This window comes from Zingiber officinale, chromosome 6A, assembly GCF_018446385.1.
Source record: "Zingiber officinale cultivar Zhangliang chromosome 6A, Zo_v1.1, whole genome shotgun sequence".
Classification (NCBI taxonomy): Eukaryota; Viridiplantae; Streptophyta; class Magnoliopsida; order Zingiberales; family Zingiberaceae; genus Zingiber; species Zingiber officinale.
Window position 1 is genome coordinate 31,996,532 of NC_055997.1, and position 21,924 is coordinate 32,018,455.

A 21,924-nucleotide genomic window follows, 5' to 3' on the forward strand; every position below is an offset into this window, starting at 1 on the left:
GAAATTCATATAAAATTAAATAAGTCATCTATAAAATTAGTATTGGAGTACGTTTTAAAAATAACCTCCTATCTGCCCGGCAAACTGAACACGATGTCTTAACATTGCAAAGTATCCGCTAAAGGCCCGAACAAATCAGCCACCGTAAGTCCGGCCTCCGTACCGTAACCATGCTCTATGTCACAACTTCAGTCCCGATCGGCCCGCTATCCTAGCATGACCTATACCGCTATGTCCATCCTATCGCGACCCCAGTCATGTCTTATTTCGTAGCAACTCCTTCTCGGACACTTTATTTTTTTTTTTCGTTTCTTTATTTTTTTTGTTAAACGAAAATTTAATTTCCGTTTTAATCTAAAATGTTTTTTTAATATAAATATCGACGTCCATCGAAAAAGGAAAGCCGTCGCATAATTTCCCATTACCCTTTTCAACTCTTCCCTCTCCGCCTTGGAATTCTGTCCCGGCCACCACAGCCGCCAGAGAAGGATATGGCGATGGCGATGCAGACTGGGATGTCGTCCTCCAAAGTCCTCATCCTCGTCGGTGCAGGTACGATGCATACCGATCTCCTCTGTTTACTCTTCTGCGATGTTATTTTTCCCGTTCCGTACTCTGTCTGTTGTCTAGGTCTGACCGGATCAATAATCCTGAGGAACGGCCGGATCTCCGATGTTTTGTCGGACCTTCAGGTGATTCTTCTACTGCGATCTCTCTATCCAGCATTGGGGTAGACTATTTCTTAGAATTTTGAGATTAGGCATGTGCCGTCAAAGAAGTTTTCAGGTATTTAGCATAGCGGGTACGATAGTTATGTTTGTTAAAAATAACTTATTTTACAAGGCATTATAATTACTCTTTCAGCCGCCTTAAAAGGTAAGGCGTAGTTCTTGTGTACTGTTCGTCACTGGCACGATTATACGTTTTTATTATTTTGGAACTTGATGGTCGATCCCTTTACTCACGAGTAGCTAGATATGGTTGTAAAATCATCTGAAAGAAGTGTATGAGCTTGAGTCCTAATTCAGAGAGCAAGATGCAGGTAGATGGAACCATGTTGCAATTTCTCTATAATTGTAGCCTACCATGCCACAATAGAAATTGAGCAAATTTGCTAGAAACCAATACAGCATACTTTACTTTGTTTACTGTTTTATTGATATGATAGCCATTTGAATTATTAACTTACCTCATGTGTTCTTGCTTTGATTTGATGATGTTTCGTCGATACATTTGGGAGGCCAGATTCTTCTGTAACATATATCAGTTCATCTTTTTCTAAGTAATATCCTGATTAACTATTAAAATGAGATGTACTTGCACTTTTCAGGGATTTATGAAAGGTGTAAATGAAGGAGATACCTCTAATAATTACTATGACACTGCACTCCTTGCTTCTCAGGTGTTCCTTTGACTTTCCTCTATTTTTTTTACTGTTTTAGTATGTAACAAGGTCTTCGTATTGAAGATTAAGTTGTTTCTATTTTTGCTCAAGAGGTCACATACTGAAGTTTGCAACTCGGTGCATAATTTAATAATTGACCACATTATGTTACTTTCCATAACAATTCACCCAAGTAAATACTTCCCTTTAAACTATTGGCTACAGTGCCAAACATTGGCATAAAATACGGAAGCACAAGTTGATAAATAGTTCTTTCAAAAGGCACTTTCCTCTTTTCCCACAATTCCAACACAAGACTATACTAGGACATCAATGATCACTTCCTCTATCATGATATTTTTGCCATTCCACCAAGTCACTTGCTCGCTACATGTGAGGTGCAATAAATGATAGCTCTACTCAAGAAGTGGTAAAAGATGACAAAACCCATTTACAAGACTTCACCTGTGAAGTTAAATATATTGGGTCATAAATGGGTCTTAACCTTTTTTGACCTACAATTAAGCGGTTTGTGTTCCAGTTTAGTATGTTGACCTGAATAACTAAATTGTAAAATAATACACTCATACTAACTTGAAACCCTAATATTGTATCCATGTATATTTGATGTTTGCTAACTTATACTCCGTCCTTTTTTGTAGATTAAGCATTTGGCCCAAGAGATTAGAGAACTGACGATATCTCGACCTGTGACCATAGTTAATGGTGAAAATTCTACTGGTAAAGTCTTAGAAATCTTCATTACATTTTATTTCCTGTTTTCCCTTATTTGCTTTAAATCTTTTCATTTCCTTCTTCACCTATTTTTTTCCCTTCAGTAATGTGCTTATCATGTTTCTTGCAATTTTTATTTTTAAATTGGCTTGTTAAAATTGTTAGATATAAAGAAGCATGTTAGTGCACGTCTATTGGGTGTGTGATGTGTGTTGCGATTCTCTTATATTCAGATGATGCTAGCTAATCCAAGCAACCAACTTGGCTGTCAAACTTTGATTAGTGTGTTTGTGATATAAGCTAAATCGGATTTGCATGTTGAGTACAACAATAATAACCAAGCCTTATCCCACTAGGTGGAGTCGGCTATATGGATTCTTTTACGCCATTGAGCTCTATCTTCCACTATATCATCATCTATACTTAAATAAATTTTATCTTGTTTTATTGTTGCTAACCAAGGCTTTTTTGGTTTTTCTCTTCCACGTTTGATATACATGTTTGTCATAGTTTCGCATCGCCTAACTGAAGTATTTATTGGTCGTCTAAGAGTTTTTGGAGTTTTCCCTCAATAGGTGCAACTCCGACTTTCTCTCTAATGCTCTCATTTCTTATTCTGTCCATTCTCGTATGTCCACACATCCACCAAAACATCCTCATCTCTACAACTCTCATCTTCTGCTCATGTGCTCGAGTTATAACCCAACATTCAGCTCCATATAACATAACAATTTGATCCCGTCCGGAAGCTGAGTCGGACAAAGACTGGCTGTGCTGTCCTCGATGTTGACGGAAAGTCGTGGAGACGCCTTGTTGATCTGGTACCTATCGGAAAGGTTCCCACGGGTGAATGACGGGGGGTGATGATTAGGATGATGAGGCGAGGGTTCTGCATACACTCAGACAAGCCACCCTCACGTTAGAGACCAAGAACCAGGGAAAAAGTCCCCGGATCAGGCCCTCCGACGCTTAAGTCAGGTACTTTTCCCCCAGAAGCACAATGAAAGGACGAAAAGTAAAGGATGAATTCAAAAAATGAGTAAGCGTCCCTGCGTAAGGGAAAAAGCCTCCCTTTTTATATGGCAGTGGGTACTTCTAGAGTCTGACGAGTGTCAGGATTTGCCTGGCGGTGAATAACACGTGGCATCTTCCTATAGGACGGAAGAGGGATCGGGGGGCAATGAGCCCTGGACCGTTAGCATATTCCCTGACATGCGGTGATTATTCTCTGACAGGTTGTTACGATTCTCTGGCTTGATTGTCTTATAGTGCGTGCCCACCCAGGTCCGTTAACCCTGGACTAGGTCCTCGTATCTGCAAACTTTGACCTGTGGGCACAGACCTGCATTCCCAGTAGTCTGTGTTTGTCGCCCCATAAATCCAGATCTGTATGCCCAGTCCTACATTTGCCATTCGGGAAATCCCGGTAAATCCAGACCTGCGCTTACTGCCGTGCTAATCGAGGCCCTCGCTTGTCGTTCGTTAAATCTTGTCCTGTATGCACGACCCTGCTCCGTATTTTATCTTGTAAGTCCTGAACCGTACGCCTTTGTCCGCCTATCCTGAACTGTACATCCTGGGTCGTATATCCTATTCTGTATGTCTTATCCTGTAAGTCCTAACCTGTAAGCCTTAGTCCGCCTATCCTGAACTGTACATCCTGGTCCGTGTATCCTGCTCTTGTTGGGTTTTTCGGGCCGCAAAAACCGCTTTTCGCGTCGCGGAAACCCCGAATCACCCAAAGCCGTAGATCCGTGCAAGGAAAAACCGAATGAAATACAAGTACGAGTTTCAAAACTTTAGATCTAATCCTAGATCTACATGTTAAGAATTTTACCCTTGAAGCGTGCCCTCGCAAATCCCGCTCGTCCAACGGTACGCCGGATCTCGAGAGTGTCAACGTAGACACTCCTCTAATGATATCCACACGAACAAGGAGTGTCTCTCACACTCAAAGTATGGAGAAGAGAGCCCCAAGTGTGCTAGCACTTTCTAGAGCTCTCGGATGGGATTTGAAAGGAAGAAATAGAGAGGATGCAAAGGAATCTCTTACACTCAAGAAGTAGTATCCTCCTTTGTGACCTTCACCCTTCCTTTGTGTTGGAATCCACTCAACCACCTTCTCTTTTCATCAAAACCACAAGAGAAGAGAAGGAAGAAGCAAGGAAGAAGATGAGACAATTACCACACATCAATACACACTAAATGAAAACCATTTCATCCTTTAGTGTGGCCGGCCACACACATAACTCCCTCATTTAATGTGGCCAGCCACATTAAATGGAATGGGAGGTGTTGTAACCTCCATGAGGTGGCACACCTCATGAGGTGGAGATGATGTGGCAAGGTTAGTCATGCCATATAGGATGAATCAACCTTCATGATGTGGCAATGCATCAAGTCAAACTTGATGTTTCAACTTCCATTTGGTCAAGTCAAATTGACCAATTCTCTTCCTTGTTGAGTCAAATCCAACCTTTGATTCAAGTCCATTTCAATTTAATGAATCTCAATTCATTAATATAAATTGACTCAATGAATCAAATTTAAATTAGACTCATTCAACAATTGAATCTAATTGAGTCTAACTCAATAAGTCTAATTTGAATCCAATCTAATCCTTGGTGCATCATATGAACCTAATCCAATTGGTTCATCATATGAACCTAGTCTCCATCCACTTGTTCTTTGTGTGTGACCCAATAGGTTCTTGTAACGTTGGCAATGTTTCTAAACTCCTTTAGAAACATAAGCAATGAGCGGCATCTAGCAATACATCATTGCTACCCAAGTTACAAGAATGTTGAGATCCAACATTACCTTGTGATGACTCCTCACAATATATGACAAGTGTCCTTCTATCCTACACATCTAGATTGATCAATGTGAGGCATAGACCGTGTCATCCTCTGACCAATCTAAATCTTCAACTCCAAGTAGACTCACTCAATCAAAAGAGCTCAATATCTCATATTGACTCATTTGAGTATGGCCATACACTTCGTGGTCTTACTCTATCAAAAATATTGATGTCACTCCCGTCATATAGGAGGGATAGATCCCATCTACATCACTCACATCCCTCTGCATAATTCGTTACATACCCAGTAATCGCCTTTATAGTCCACCCAGTTACGGGTGACGTTTGACGAAACCAAAGTACATAACTCCTTATGTAGGGATCCATGGTGACTTCAGGACTTAGTCATACTAATAGCCACATGAGAAAGTATATGACACTCATATAACGATCCATGATACTTTCTCATGGCGGGTCATTCAGTATACATTCTCCAATGCATACCCATGTGCCAACTTGATATCTCCATATCCATGACTTGTGAGATCAAGTCATCGAGTTGACCTACATGCTAGTCTTTTTGCATTAACATTGTCCCTGAATGTTAATACTCGACTAGGAATGATTTAGAGTAGTGTTCCCTATAGCATCTCACTATCGGTTCAACTAACCGATTGATATAGGTGAGAACCATCTACTCAAGGACATTATTATACTTAGTTTATTTGGCACCAATACAAGTAAGTATAATAACCAAAATCCAAATGCCTTTATTTATATAGAATATGATACAATAAGTCCAAAATACAATCATCAAATGATTGGCTCTAGGGCTCTAGCTAACAGCTCTGCATGTCTTATCCTGTAAGTCCTGACCTATAAGTAGTCCGCCTATCCTGACCTGTACACTTGGTCTGTGTATCTTGTTCTACATGTCTTATCTTGTAAGTCCGGACCTGTAAGCCTTAGTCCGCCTATCCTGAACTGTACATCCTGATCCGTGTATCCTGTTCTGCATGTCTTATCCTGTAAGTTCTGACCTGTAAACCTTAGTCCGTCTATCCTGATCTATACGTCCTACCTTCCGAGTTTACTACCCGCCATGTGCCATATAGGCCCAACCCCTAAATGTCACATAGGCTCAACCTTGACTGCTTTGTAATCTTGACCTTTGACCTCCACATAAGCTGGACCTTTGACCGCCATGTAGGCTTGACTTCTGACCTCCACGTGGGCTTGACTTTTGACCGCCACGTGGGCTTGACTTCTGACCTCCACGTGGGCTTGACTTCTGACCGCCACGTGGGCTTGACTTCTGACCACGTCAGCTATCCGACCCCTCTATCATGCATCGTATCACAGTTTAACTGCAGTTTTGTAGAATTTTCTTTTAAATTTTAGAGGTACTTTACGGTCACATAAAATACCGACGCTCTTCTCTATTTCAATTATCCTGCTTGTATTCTATATAAGACCTCTCTCAATCCCTCTTATCATTTTACAAAAATGATCCTAAATATCTAAAGCTCTCTGTTCCGGGTAACTTATCATCTCCTATCTTAATAATTATCTCATTATGTTTAATATTGCTAAACTTAAATTCTATATATTTTGTCTTTATTCTACTAAATCTAAAATCTTTCCCCTCTAGTATTTTTTGCCAAGATTCTAGTTTAGCATTTACTCCATGTGTTTATCTACCGAAACAATATCATCTGCAAACAACATGCACCACGGTACTGTGTCTTGAATGTGTGCAATGAGTTTGTAAAAAGATAGGGACTTAGATCTGATTCTTGATGTAATTCTATCTTTATTGAAAATGCTTCAGTTATTGTGCGTCTTTACTCTAGTTGTTACATCCTCGTACTATCCTTAATTAGTTCAATATATGTTATGTTAACACCTCTCTTTCCTATAATTTTTCATATAATTTCTCTTGAGACTCTACCATAAGTTTTTTCTAAGTTACTATACCATGTACAGATCTTGTTTTTGCTTCAAATATTTTTCAATTAATTGTCTAAGAAGATGTATAACTATTGTCGATATTCTATGCATGAACCCAAATTGATTTTCGATCATCGTGGTCTCCTTCTTTAATATTTTTTCTATTACTTCTTCTCAAAGTTTTATGGTATGACTCATTAGTTTAATACCCCTATAGTTTGCATAATTTTGTATGTCTTTCTTATTCTTATATAAGCGAACTAAAGTATTTATCCTCTATTGATTAGATATTTTTTTCGTTTTGAATATCATGTTAAATAATTTTATAAGTGATTCAATACCTTATTTCTATAGACACTTTCATGCCTTTATCGGAATATTATCTGGTCCAACGACTTTTCCATTATGTATCTTATTTAAAGCTTGTTCTATTTCTGAATTTTGAATTCTACGATTAAAATTTAAATTTCTATGCTTCTTTGACCTATTTAAATTATCTAAGTTAAGTTGGTTACTGAATCTTCATTAAAAAGTTGATGAAAATATCTTTTTCACCGCTCTTTTATTTTTTCATCGTTTACTAGTACCCTATTACATTCATTTTTAATATGTTTTACTTGGATAAGATCTCTTGTCTTCCTTTCTCTTACTTTAGCTATTATATAAATATCTTTTTCCCTTTCTTTTGTATTCAATTTTTGATATAATCATTTAAAAGTTTCATTTTTTGTTTTATTCACTATTCTTTTAACTTCTTTCTTGGCTATTATATATTGTTTTAAGTTTTTCTTATTCTTACAAATATATAATTCCTTAAAAGCTATTCGTTTTTCCTTCACTTTCTTTTGTACTTTCTCAATCCACGGCCAAGACTCCTTACTTAGTGGTGCATATCCTTTGACTCACCTAGTACACTTTTAGCTATTATTTTCAACTTTGATACCATCCTATCTCATGTTGTATTAGAATCACTATATATTTCAAATAATGATTGTATTTTTATCTTCTCCTTAAATATATTTTATTTCTTATCCTTTAATTTCTACCACTTAATTTTAGGAGTCATATATATTTTCTTTATCTTGATACTATATTTGAGGCGTATATCCAACGTTATTAACTTATGTTGGGTAGTTAAGCTTTCTTCAAGGATGACCTTGTAATTTTTTACAAAATTTTCTATCTTTCTTCCTAACCATAAAAAACTCAATTTGCGATTTATTATTCCCACTTTTTATTGTGACTAAGTGTTCTTTTTTTTTTTTTAAAAAAACAATGTATTAGTTAATATAAGGTCATATTCTATCGCAAAATCTAATATAGTTTTCCCTTCATGATTTTTCTTTCCAAGCCCATAATCCACCCTCTCATATTCCTCATTTTTTACTCCGATATGCTCATTTAGATCATCTCCTATTAAAATCATTTCATTTGGCAGAATATTTTATAATATTTCACCTAAGTTGTCCTAAAATTTTGATTTAGTAGCTTCATCTAATCCTTTCAATTTACATGTTGATTGCATAATATAATATCTCCTTTCAATTTTAACTACACTAGATAGTTCTCACTTCTTCATATTGGCCTTGAAAATAATTTTGTGCTTCCTGGTAGGGAAGAAAAAAAATTTGTTAAAATGTCTAACTAATGATTCTCGTTCATGTCTGTATTTCTGATGCTACTTCACCTTCTTCCATTTCATTTTGCATCACATGCCATTACCTTAACATCTGCTGTCACTCTAATCTCATCTCTGAATATCCTTCACATAGTTTGTCTAATTCTTAGTTCCAACGTATTCTGAGAAAACAAACACACATGGTTATTTAGAGTGTTGTCACGCCTTATGCTGACCTTGATTTACGTTGCACCTTAAGTAGCATGTTTGTGTGGTGTTACACGCCATTTAGGTTACTTTTAGTAAACAATGCCTCGAATGTAGTAACAGAAACACCTATAATATTACATCATAATGATACAAAATCACTTCAGTAATTGTAGTTAAATAAAGCCATTAAGAATGTTAAACAATATTCATAATTTTACAAAACAAACAAGTTGTATAACTGCCCTTAGGATAAAATTAAAAATCTTTTTAAATTAGTTAATCTTAATTTTTATAAGATTAAATAAATTATAAAATGATAAAATGGTATAAGGTTGAATAATATTATGATGGCCAATTTTAACTTGAATAAATTAAATGAATTCAGAAATAGTTTCATAAACTTTCAAATTTTGTATCCTGAGAGAAATTAATTTTTTTAAAAAATAAAAGTAATAAATACTAAAGAGGTCAAAAAAATTTTCAATAAATTTTAAAGAAACTAATACCCTAATTTTAAAAGGGGTAAGCATTCATTGATAACATATGTATTTTTTAGTTTTACACTTTCCATTAATGTGAGTTATCATTTGTATAAATGTAATTTAATGTTCAAGCACGAGGACTAACAAAAACAGATAAAGATATGAAACTAAAGGAAGTATGTCAATTAGAGAGTTGACACTGAAAGTATTTAAAGTTAAGGAAATATGGTACATGAATGGAATAAAGAGCATATAGTTGATATTAATCCTCTGTTTACTGGGAAAAAAATCCTTAAAGAAAAGGAAGATAAAAGAAAAGAAAAAGAAGGGGAGAGAAAAAAATCTGAAAGAGAAGGGAAAGGAAGAGAAACACTAGGATGAAAAGGAAAAAAATATTGCGAAGTCACCACTGACTGGTCGTGCTTGTGAGTAAAAATGCTCACGGCCGTGTGGGGCGGCTGTGCACGGTTGCCTGTGACTCGTAGTCGCACCAGGTGGTCGCACAGTGCCACCTGCACCAAGCCATGTGAGGCGGCCCTTTAGTGCCACCTGTGCACGACTGCGGGAGGCAGCCGGGTAGGGTTGAGGCGGCCGTGCTGGCAGGCCGTGTAGTGCCGCCTGTGCAAGGTGACTACCTATTGCTCGCGCGGTGGAGAGCAAAGATGTGACGGAGGAAGGAAAGTCGTATTTCGTCTATTTGGGTGGATCAAAAATGTCTAAATATTGAACGACTAATGGATTCATAAGCGATTGGATTCATAAATCCATCCATTATTTTATAATAAGTAAATAGAGGAAAGGATAAGTAATCCATCCTTTTTCATGAAATAAATATAGTTCTTAAATCTGTCCTCCCAAGTAAACAAGACATAGAGGGGTGAAATTTCAACATAAGATGTCAAGGAATTTAGGTTGGAGGCCCCCTTGATATTTGAGCACGCTTAAAAAGCCTCAGCAATGTAAGACAAGAGGGGTGAAATTTCAATACTCTCCCTCAAGGTTCTAAAATTCGCTAGGCGCTAGTCGGGCGGCGGACCAGCGCCTAGCGCCTAGGCCGCCTAGGCGGGGACTAGGCGGCGCTAGGCGGATTCCTCGGTATTCCTTGTTTCATGTGGACTGTGGATAATGTCATATACAAATCTAAATGTTGTTTTAAATAATTTCATAGCAATGGAGATCTAACTATGTATGCTAAAAAAATTTTATTTTTTAAATCTGAATATCTGATAAATGATAATATTTATTATAATTTTTAAATCTGTTAATATATAAATTAATATTTAATATTATTTATTAAAAAAGTTAAATATATTATTTATATATTAAAATCTGATTAGTGATTATATAAATAATAAATTATAAAATTAATAATGGAATTTTATATATTTAAATTTGTTTTATATCAATTAATAAAATTTATTAAAAAAATAAATTTTAAATATATTTAAATTTTAAAGGAATTGTTTGAATTTATTAAATTAAAAAAAAAAACAAAAAACGCCGTCTCGCGACGCAACACTGTCGCGAGACTCGCGACTCGCGCGACAGCGCGGACGCCACCGGCGCCGCCGGAAGCTCCGCCGAACGTGTCCGGCGAAGTCCGCCGTTGCTTCCAGCGGCGCCGGAAGCGTCGCGGAAAGCTTCCAGCGCCGCTGGAAGCATCACGCGATGCTGTCGGACGCGTCCGGCGGCTGCGGAAGCGTCCGGCGGCTGCGGACGCGTCCGGCGTCGCCGGAGACGTGCCGCGACGATGACTAGGGCCGACGAGGCTCGCCGAGGCCCGCCGAGGGCCGCCTAGGGCCGCCAAGAGCCGCCTAGGCGACTGGGCCGCCGAGGTCACCCGCCTGGGGGTTTTCCGGCGCGACTTGCTGCCGCACAGCGACTAGGCGGCGCCTAGGCGGCCGCCTAGCCCGCGTTTTAGAACACTGCTCTCCCTTTTAACCTCCTTTGACATGCATTTTAACAAGCCCCACCAATCTGACATTGTTAAGAGGTGAAGGCCCAAGTCTAATATCATATTAAAGCCAAAGAGGGAGCTGATGTAGCATGAACACATCATACTGTCCCAAAAAACTCTTGGTGAATGAAGAGGGAAAAGAATATTATTATTAAACTGAAGATAATCAAATAACTTGGATCTTAACTCAAATAAGACCAATATAGTGTATCCCAAGACTTTTCCAAAAATCTAAATTACTTTAAACATTTAAAAAAAAAATTCAATAAAATTCTAAAAATTAAAAACTCAAAAAATTTGTAAATAGAAATGCTAACTTCATCCCTAAATCTTAGACTGAGTCATTTGCTCTAATCAAACTTCAAATGAGTTGTTAGCACTTTCTTTGGTCATCATTTCCAATCATAAGTAATGTTGCTGACCAACATTAAACTCAGAAATTACTATAAATGGGCACATACTTGCTAGAACTGTTATAAGTATTTTTTCAATTTTTAATCATATCTTATTCCTTTGTTTTTTCAAAGTCTAACAATAACAACAACAACAACAACAATAACCAAGCCTTTTCCCACTAGGTGGGGTCGGTTGTATGAATCCTTTTACGCCATTGAGCTCTATCTCCTATTATATCATCATATATATTTAAATAAATTTTATCTTGTTTTATTGTTGCTAACCAAGTCTTTTTTGGTCTTCCTCTTCCTCGTTTGATATGCACGTTTATCATAGTTTCACATCGCCTAACTGGAGCATTTATTGGTCGTCTAAGTACATGTCCGTACCATCTTAAACGTGTCTCTCGGAGTTTGTCCTCAATAGATGCAACTCCGACTTTCTCTCTAATCCTCTCATTCTTTATTTTGTCCATCTTCGTATGTCCACACATCCACCTTAACATCCTCATCTCTGCAACTCTCATCTTATGCTCATGTGCTCGAGTTATAACCCAACATTCAGCTCCATATAACATAGCAGGTCTAACTGCGGTTTTATAGAACTTACCTTTAAGTTTAAGAGGTACTTTACGGTCACATAAAACACCCGACGCTCCCCTCCATTTCACCCATCCTGCTCAGATTCATAAACGTCTCTCTTAATTCCTCCATCATTTTGTAAAAATAATTCTAAATACTTAAAGCTTTCACTTCTAGACAACTTGTCATCTTCTATCTTAATAATTGTCTCATTACGTCTAATATTACTAAACTTAAATTTCATATATTATGTTTTTACTCTACTAAGTCTAAAAACTTTCATTTCTAATGTTTCACGCTAAGATTTTAGTTTAACATTTACTCCTTCAAGTGTCTCATCTATCAAAGCAATATCATCTGCAAACAACACGCACAGTGATCTTGTGTCTTGAATGTGTCAGGTGAGTTCATCCATAATTAGTATAAAAAGATAGAGACTTAGAGTTGAACTTTGATGTAACCCTATCTTTATTGGAAATGCTTTAGTTATTCCGCTTGAAGTCTTCAATCTAACACCTCTCTTTTCTAAAATTCTCCATATAATTTCTCTTGGAACTCTATCATAAGCTTTTTCTAAGTCAATGAATACCATGCGTAGATCTTGTTTTTGCTCCCGATATTTTTCAATTAATTGTTTAAGATGTATAGCTTCTATTGTCGACCTTCCAGACATGAACCCAAATTGATTTTCTGTCATGGTCTCCTTTCTTAATCTTTTTTCTATTACTTTTTCCCAAAGTTTCATAGTATGACTCATTAGTTTAATACCCCTATAGTTTGCACAATTTTGTATGTCTCCCTTGTTCTTATATAAGGGAACTAGAGTACTTATCCTCCATTGATCAGACATTCTTTTCATTTTCAATATCATGTTAAATAATTTTGTAAGCCATTTAATACCTTGTTTCCCTAAGCACTTCCATACCTCTATCGGAATATCATCTGGTCCAACGGTTTTTCCATTGTGCATCTCATTTAAAGTTTGTTTTACTTCTGAAGTTTGAATTCTACGATAAAAATTAAAATTTCTATGCTCATTTGACCTAATTAAATTACCTAAGTTAAGTTGGTCACCTAAACCTTCATTAAAAAGTTGATGAAAATACCTCTTCCACCGCTCTTTTATTTCTCCATCATTTACTAATACCCTATTACATTCATCTTTAATATATTTTATTTGGCTAAGATCTCTTGTTTTCCTTTCTCTCACTTTAGCTATTCTATAAATATCTCTTTCCCCTTCTTTTGTATCCAATTTTTGATATAATCGTTCAAAAATTTCATTTTTTGCTTCGCTCACTACTTTCTTAGCTTCTTTCTTGGCTATTGTATATTTTGTTAAGTTTTCCTCGTTCTTACAAATATATAATTTCTTATAAGCTATTCGTTTTTCCTTCACTTTCTCTTGTACTTTCTCATTCCACCACCAAGATTCTTTACTTAGTGGTGCATGTTCCTTTGACTCACCAAGTACACTCTTAGCTACTATTTTCAACTTTGATACCATCTTATCCCATGTTGTATTAGAGTCATCGTATATTTCACCTAATGCTTGTACTACTACCTTCTCCTTAAATATATTTTGTTTCTCATCCTTTAACTTCCACCACTTAATTCTAGGAATTGTATATATTTTCTTTCTATTGATACTATGTTTGAGGCGTATATCTAACACTACTATCCTATGTCGGGTAGTTAAGCTTTCTTCTGGGATGACTTTGCAATCTTTATAAATCTTTCTATCCTTCTTCCTAACCATAAGAAAGTCAATTTGCGATTTATTATTTTCACTTTTGAATGTGACTAAGTGTTCTTCTCTTTTTTTAAAAAACGTATTAGCTAATATAAGGTCATATGCTATCGCAAAATCTAATATAGTTTTCCCTTCCTCATTCCTCGTTCCAAACCCACAACTCTCATGTACTCTCTCATATTCCTTATTTTTCACTCCGACATGCCCATTTAGATCACCTCCTATTAAAATCATTTCATTTGGTGGAATATTTTGTAATATTTCATCTAAGTCCTCCCAAAACCTTGATTTGGTAGCTTCATCTAATCCTACTTGTGGTGCATATACGCTAATTATGTTTATAGTTTCTTTCACCACTATTATCTTAAGGGCTATAATTCTATCTCCTTTTCTAACTACTCTTACAACTTCATCCTTTAACAAATTATCTACAATGATACCCACTCCATTTCTTGCTTTACTCGTTCCAGTGTACCATAACTTAAAACCCGAGTTCTCTATCATCTTTGTCTTCTTGCCTATCCATTTTGTCTCTTGTACACACAAAATACTAATTTTTCTCCTAATCATCATATCTACTACCTCCATTGATTTACCAGTGAGAGTTCCTATATTCCATGTTCCAAATATTAGATTATTAATTTTCCTATCATATTTGTTCTTATCTAACCTATGGTGTGAGAACTTTTGCCTATTTAACACTACACCCAAGTTCTCATGGAGATGTAGCGGTCCTTGCTGAGACGTTACAGTCGGACCCTGTAACGCGAACTCTTGCATATTTATCACTACACCCGAGTTCTGGAGATGTAGCGGTCCTTGTGGAGACGTTACAGTCGGATCCTGCAACGCGTTCCTTACGGGAAACAACCTAGCATTAGCACAATAGTTTAATGAATTCATTCATTGAATATTTGCCATAGTTTGACGTTGACTGGCAACCTAACGCAACCCTCCTCCTTTATCTGGGCTTGGGACCGGCTATGACCGGCCATCATGGGCGGAGTTTTCAAAGTCTAACACTAATGGAAAATTTTCTGTAGCTTCCTTGTAACAATGTCAACACACAATGATGGAGGCTTGAGTGTCACCCAATAATTCCACTCTCCAATTTGAAAATTGAACATTATAAATAAACATAAATTAGAGTTAATTTTTCTCACAGTAAAGATGAATGTAAATGCTCTCATAGGACTACCTTATGAGATTTTTAGGGCTCATGAACACACATATGTATGTGTTATATTGTTGTCTTTGGTGCATCGACATATTTTTTATAACAATCATCACTCAACTCAATCTTTTTTCTAGTATCGACATGCGTTTTCCATACACAATAAAGCTTTCATTTTGGTGGATAGAACTAGGCAAAGGAACCAAATTAATATATCGACTAGCCTTAAATTACTACAAATGGACACATTTCTCTATCTATCTTACTAGAACCAGAACAGTTATAAGCAATTTAGCGAGACTAGAAACAAAGAGGTTCTTTAAATATCAAGGGGTTTACCTAAGGTGGTATTGGAGGATGGCAAGCCCTCAAGAGAATTTTCTACAGTCAAAAAATCAGAGGTGTTTTTTAAAGTCATATTGTGTGGGAGATCTTTTACGGCTTCGGTATTATCAAGGGACTTCTTAGGTCAAGTCATCAAGGGAATCTTCTATGTTTAGGTTCTATGTCTAGGTCATCAATGTAGTCCTTTAAGGTCAAATTATAATAGGATATTCTATGGTTAATTGAGTAATTTTCTAACGTCAAGCCTTGTAGTTTAGTTCTAAATAAGGTGAGAGCTCCAGGTGCTGTTACCGTTTGACTTGAAGTCGTGTCTTTTAGATGAATAATAATAATGTGGTAAAGTTTTCTTATCTTCAAAATTATAAGCTTTTTGGTTTTATAATAGGTATCCTCTACTGAAAAAAATGAAACTGAGTTAAATTTGTTTTGAATTTTTGGTCTAACTCTGGGCTCAGCCTATGTTCTTTGCTAATATCACAATGCCTGTTCAAGTGCACGGAAGAGACAAGAGAACATGTTTGTGCATGACGAAGAGATGAACAGAACCTTCCTGGATAACCATATTATCTGTTTGTATGTATCCACCTCCTGTTGGTAGCACAAGAACAAGAGCACATCCTGGTCGCATGGTCTTGTCCTTATGGATGGACTAGCACTGGATAGGTAGCCCACTTAATCACATTTTATCAAGCTGTGCCTTGATCAAATGACTAATGGAAGGGCCACTCGATTTTGTTGATTAAACAATTGTGCAAAATTTATCTTTAATCAATCACAAGTTACTGCTAAGCGTATTGCTAGTTTTGCAAATCAATTGAGCCTAACCGTTGTAGACTTGATCACTAGGTCAACATAAAGCTCTTCATTCACAGGTTCTGATTAGCCTACTGATAGTTATTCAATTAATCCAACCAAACCCTTTACACTTCTATATTTTTCTTTGCCAAGTCCATATGATGATATCTACTCTGTCTACCGTGTACTTGTTTGTTTTGAGTGTATACTGAACTTGGAAATTTTGGCTCTAGATGCTAGTCAGATGTTTTTAGCTGCATGCCTTTGAAGAAATGTGTATGCTTGCACCTGGAATGCTAGTGATGATTACTCTTATTGTGTTACTTCAGGTGGTTTATCATCCTATATAATACCTGCTGCTGCTGTTGGAACATTAGGGTATTGCTACATGTGGTGGAAGGTAGGTTCCTTAGCTACAAAAATACTAGTCTATCAAAATACTGTAATTGGAGAGCCTCAGAGAGCATTTGGTTTTATTTTCATTTTATGAAAAACATGCGTTTTCTCTTTTATTAGAAAATGACTTTTAGACATTCTTTATTTTCCCATAAAATGATATTTCCTTTTCTAGAAAACAAATGTGAAAATTGTCAACCAAACAATGTTTTTCCTTTTCTCAGAAAATGATAATGGAAAATAACCAAACCAAACCAAACACTGCCTTAGTTTTACTTATGCATTTCAGATGGTAATAGCTCTCAATAACTATATATTTTTTTTTCTATATATGAGTTGCTTTCTAGTACTAATTGAATAGGAAGAATACATCTACCAGCCGGATGTGTGTCTGAATCGTTTCACAGGATGATACTTTGGTTATATTTACATGCTATTTAAATATATGTGGAAAAATGTAAATAAAAAGCATGTAAAATAAGGTCAGTTGGCAGAAATGCAATGAACAGATTTCTAAATCAATTTATGAAATCTGAGATTCAACATTTAAAAATGGGTTCGCTTAAATAGGTTATCCTGTATCCCTAATATATTTTTGTGGTTAGTTAAATTGTTGCATATATGAGGGCATAAATAATTGAATCTTATTTCATGTGTGAATTACAGAAGACAATCATTTGGTGTGTGTGTGTGTGTGATTTGGTGTGTGTGTGTGTCGTTTGCTCCTTTCACACTTAATCATGATGACCATTTAAACCAGTATAAAAGGTTAAGAATATATGAAGAAAGGAATTGATTGCCTTGCAGGGATGGTCCTTCTCTGATGTCATGTTTGTCACCAAAAAGAATATGGCTAACGCTGTTGCAAATGTGTCAAAGCAACTAGAGCAAGTATCTGCATCTCTTGCTGTATGCCCAAGACTTCTTATTATACTTGAGTTTCAGAGTCACTTGTTTGTTATCATATTATTCTGATGTCATTGTTCTTTCTAGGCAACAAAAAGGCATCTAACCCAGAGGCTTGAAAACTTGGATGGGAAACTGGATGAGCAGCAGGAGATATCTAAGTCTATTATGAATGAGGTCAGTAAATAGCAGTGTTTATTCATTACCTGTTTAAGGGTATTGAGATTGACAGTATCCAAAAATTTAGAATAACCACTTGATGCCTTAGACCAGAATCCTGTAAGAATAAAGTATCTTTAGGGTGTGATTCTCTTTGAGTATAAATTTATAATTATAAATGTAGTAGATATAGCCAATGAGCTTACTGATGAACCTAGTACACTGGCAATGCCTTAATTTTGAATACAAATTCCTCATTCATTATTTGATTAACTGTTGGGAATCTGAACATTTATCTTGGAGCTCTGCAATGTCATATGCTTGAAACTACATCAATTTTCATTCATATGCTTCAGGTTACATTATCTCTTGTGCTTGTTAAATTTGTTGTCAAGTTCTATGATGCTTGTTAGATCAACAAAATATTTTTTTATTAGTTGGTATAATTTACAGGTCGGTGATGTTAAAACTGAGCTTTCTCAAATTGGCTTTGATATCGAGTCGCTGCAGCAAATGCTAACTGGGCTTGTAAGTTATTACTAATATTTATTAGTGCCAACAAATTAGACTTAATTGACGACAATTGACAAAACTTTGCCACTGTTAACAGGAAGGAAAGATAGGACATCTCGAAAGTAAACAGGTTTTATTTTATAGTGATTTGATAATGGCGTGTGCTGGGTATCAAGAAGGATTCTACTTAGACCATTTTGTGCATGTATTGCCTTGCAGGATGTGACCAATGCAGGCATATACTATTTATGCAAATTTGTTGGAGGGGTTAAAGATGGACTGAATGTTAAGTTCTTCCAGGTCAGACGATGTAACCATTCTTCTAGTTGATAGAAACATGATGCGTTTGACATGTAACTTCACCTACTTTCTTTTTGATGCGGAGCAGGATTAACTTGAAAATCTCTTAATGTCTTACTCAAGTTAGGACACAGCATGGCAATGATTTTTGAAATGTCTTTTTTTCTCTTACGGTAAATGTTCCTAAAGGGTCTACCTGTGGATTTTAGTATTTGCTATCATACTTATACCTCAGTAGTTGAGGCATCCGAGCCTCTAGCAACTCCCTGGTTGAAATCCCACAGGTTTTGCACTCTCTAGTTAGGAAGTTATTTTTAAAATAAATTGCTAAGATTTATGTTCTGATTAAATGACATAACTTTGCTAAGCGAGTATTTTAAGGCCTAAACCTCCATGGCAAAGTTAATAATCTGGCGAACATTGTAGAGGTTAACAGTTTTAACACTTATACTTGAGCACATATTCCATAATATATTATGGCTCCACACCAGACAATTAGATATTAGAGCCATAGGTTTGAGCCTGCATAGCAAAGTTACTAAACTATTTCAATTGTGTAACTTCAATTTGATTGGGAAAATGTAAAAAATTTTAGCTGAATCTTACCAGGAAAGTATGTTTTAGTTTTACACTTAACTCTGTGGATGCCATGATGCCATGAAACTGCAGGATTTACAGCATGCTCCACTAACTTATGGTTTTTCAAAATAAGTATGCATGCAATATCAATCTCATTGAGATAGAGTAACTACTTACGCCCTCACAGCCTCAGATAATTTGTGGACTGCCTATCTGTGTTAAGACCGGTGGTGGAGGCTGAGACGTTTATATTTGTAAGCATATCGTAAATTTTATAATATAAATTTGACATTGGGGTACACTCCTGATTATTCTATGGTCTTAAATAACAGTATATAATGAATAAAATCTTTATATTTCTATTTTTCCTAAATGTAAAATAATAAGTTGTCAAATTATTGTGGGGTCAATTGACCACTCTGATTATTTTGTCCTTTCGCCCCTGGTTAAATCATCCCTTGACATTCTCTTTTTGCATCCGAAATTTTATGGGCTTTTTCAATGGACTGATTATAGTTTGCTTTGGTATGTAAAAAATCTGATATTAGTCTAAGTCAGCTATGCAGTGCTTGATCGCATTTATGTTATAACAGCTTATTACATATTTTTCTCCTGAAACAGGAAACTGCTGAGAAGCTCCCCCATTCTTCAGTCGCCCCCTTCTCGGCCGACAAATCAATCAAGGTGCGTCTACCATTGTGTTCCTTTATTGACAGGCACTTTGCTCCCTTATCATTGCTCCCTTATTCTTCAGGGGTTGCAATTTCTCATGGAGAATTTCAAAGATGGAAATGCAGATAGTCCCAAATTCAACCCTATTTCGCAGAAAGACAACCAGGAGAAACCCTTGAAACCAGCCATTCTGAGAAGTACCACAGTACACAGGTCGTACCCTGGTGGTATTGCTCTACGAAGGGAAGGCATTGCTTTATGACCCTCAATACCCTACCTGGCTACATCATTATCCGTTATGATGAAATGCAATTTAATTCATTGTGAAAGTCCATTAATGTTATTTAGCGTGTGATCTATGCAATCTGCCCATTTGGAACGATTGATATCGTTAGTCCAAATTATTATATTTTGTAAATCAACAAGATGAAAATAAACTACAGCTGCTAAATTGTCCTGTAAAAATTCTTGTATTATTTCTTTTACATGCTAGAATCGGCTTGCCAGGTCATCTCAAATGCTAATTATTTTCCTTGTGGGTGTTATTTTAAATCATGTATGTCACTATGTCATAGACAAGTGTTGCTTACAGCTGATCATATGCATCGCAACATTAACTTCACAAAAGTTGTAAAACATTCATTGAAGAGAGTAATCTAAACTTTGATCTCCAATTCTCCAATGAAGAAACTTTGGTAGTGGTCATTCTATTCTACTATCGTTTAAAAGACCCGATTATAAGATAAATGATGTAAAATTATTATAAATAAATAAATTATTTAATTTAAAATTTTAAATAATATTATATATTGAGTAAATTAATTCGTTAACATACTGACAATTAACATTACGCATGTCATTTTAAACATTCAAATCTCTCGCAAGCACATTAGATTGAACTTAAATTAGTGGATATTGCATTAACCATAAACCTGAATTATCTTTATTTTAATCAAACAATTATTTAGTTTTATTTTTCTTTCTTTCTCTATTATTAGTTTTACTTTTTTTTAATCTAAAATATACCAATAACATTTTAAAATGAAAAAATATAAATATAAAAATATCAATACTAGTTTCAATTATAAACGTTATAACTGAAAGTGGAGAGAAATATAAATTATTTCATGCTATTTGATTTTTTTATAATTTAAAAAATATATCAATAAAAAATTATAGACAATAACAAAGAATAAAAAACAATTCATATAGGATACAATATCAAATTCGAATAAACTTTTAATATCATGTATACAGGAAGCTGCACTCCTATAATTTTATCTCAAAATCCAACTAACCTTCACCAAAAAAAACATGGTTTATAAAATCGTAATCTTTGATCATAGGATCGTGCGATCGTATAATCTAAAACACTAAATCGATCTTAGATCATGCAAAATTATTTTTATAGTGGAATCTTAATAGGATCAGTAGGATTGTAGCAGAATCGATAGGATCAAAGCAGAATCAGAATAGGATTGGAGTAGGATCTGTAGAAATTTTGAGAGATCATAACTTCGACTCGGGTTAAACCACGAGACATATAATATACCAAATCAAAGCATATTCAGAGATCTACAATTGATTATAGAGTAAAACCCCTAACTTCTTAGTTGTAGACTCAAAAAATATCGTTTAAAGTCTTTTTGGAGGCTCAGCAAATTTTAATATTGTTTTATTATCTTTTGGACTATTTTATAATTTAGGTCATTTTTTTCTTTATAGAGTTAGGATTAAGATTTTGAGACTATTTAAACATCTATTTAGTTATTTTTTAGTTAGTTTTTAATCAACAATATTCTGTCATTTCTTTTCCTTAAAACGATAAGTTTTTGGGTTCCTATAATCTAGTATTCTATGGAATTAACATATCTTTAAAAGATTATTTCCAACGCTCATGTTCGAATCAAATGTTTCAATAGCTTCCTCTACGTCAGCTACTTTGTTGGCCTTTAAACTAAGTTATTTTGTGAATCAAGGGAGTATTCTTGAGGTTAATGTGATTTTTGTTATTGTGTTAGTAGAAATGTTATACTCTTTAATTTTGTGATATGAAAAATATAAATATTATTGAGTGTTATTGTGTTAAAATAGTAGTTAAATTATTAATTAATTTAAATTTATACCTGCAATAATGTTAAATATGGCGTCGAGTGTCGATCATTGTATATATATATGCAAATTATTAATATATGTAAATGATTTTTTTAGATTTTTTT

At 35.4% G+C, this 21,924-nt stretch overlaps 1 protein-coding gene across 1 annotated transcript; it reads left to right on the top strand.

Moving 5' to 3' along the window:
• The first annotated feature begins 398 nt into the window (after positions 1 to 398).
• On the top strand, positions 399 to 20,223 carry LOC121996231. Its single transcript, XM_042550122.1, has 12 exons — positions 399 to 552; positions 631 to 692; positions 1,331 to 1,402; positions 2,047 to 2,125; positions 16,510 to 16,580; positions 17,384 to 17,485; positions 17,570 to 17,659; positions 18,095 to 18,169; positions 18,252 to 18,284; positions 18,374 to 18,454; positions 19,655 to 19,717; positions 19,788 to 20,223. Exons 1-12 carry the CDS (start codon positions 492 to 494, stop codon positions 19,965 to 19,967), a joined length of 969 nt encoding a protein of 322 aa, XP_042406056.1. The 5' UTR covers positions 399 to 491; the 3' UTR covers positions 19,968 to 20,223.
• The last annotated feature ends 1,701 nt before the right edge of the window (positions 20,224 to 21,924 follow it).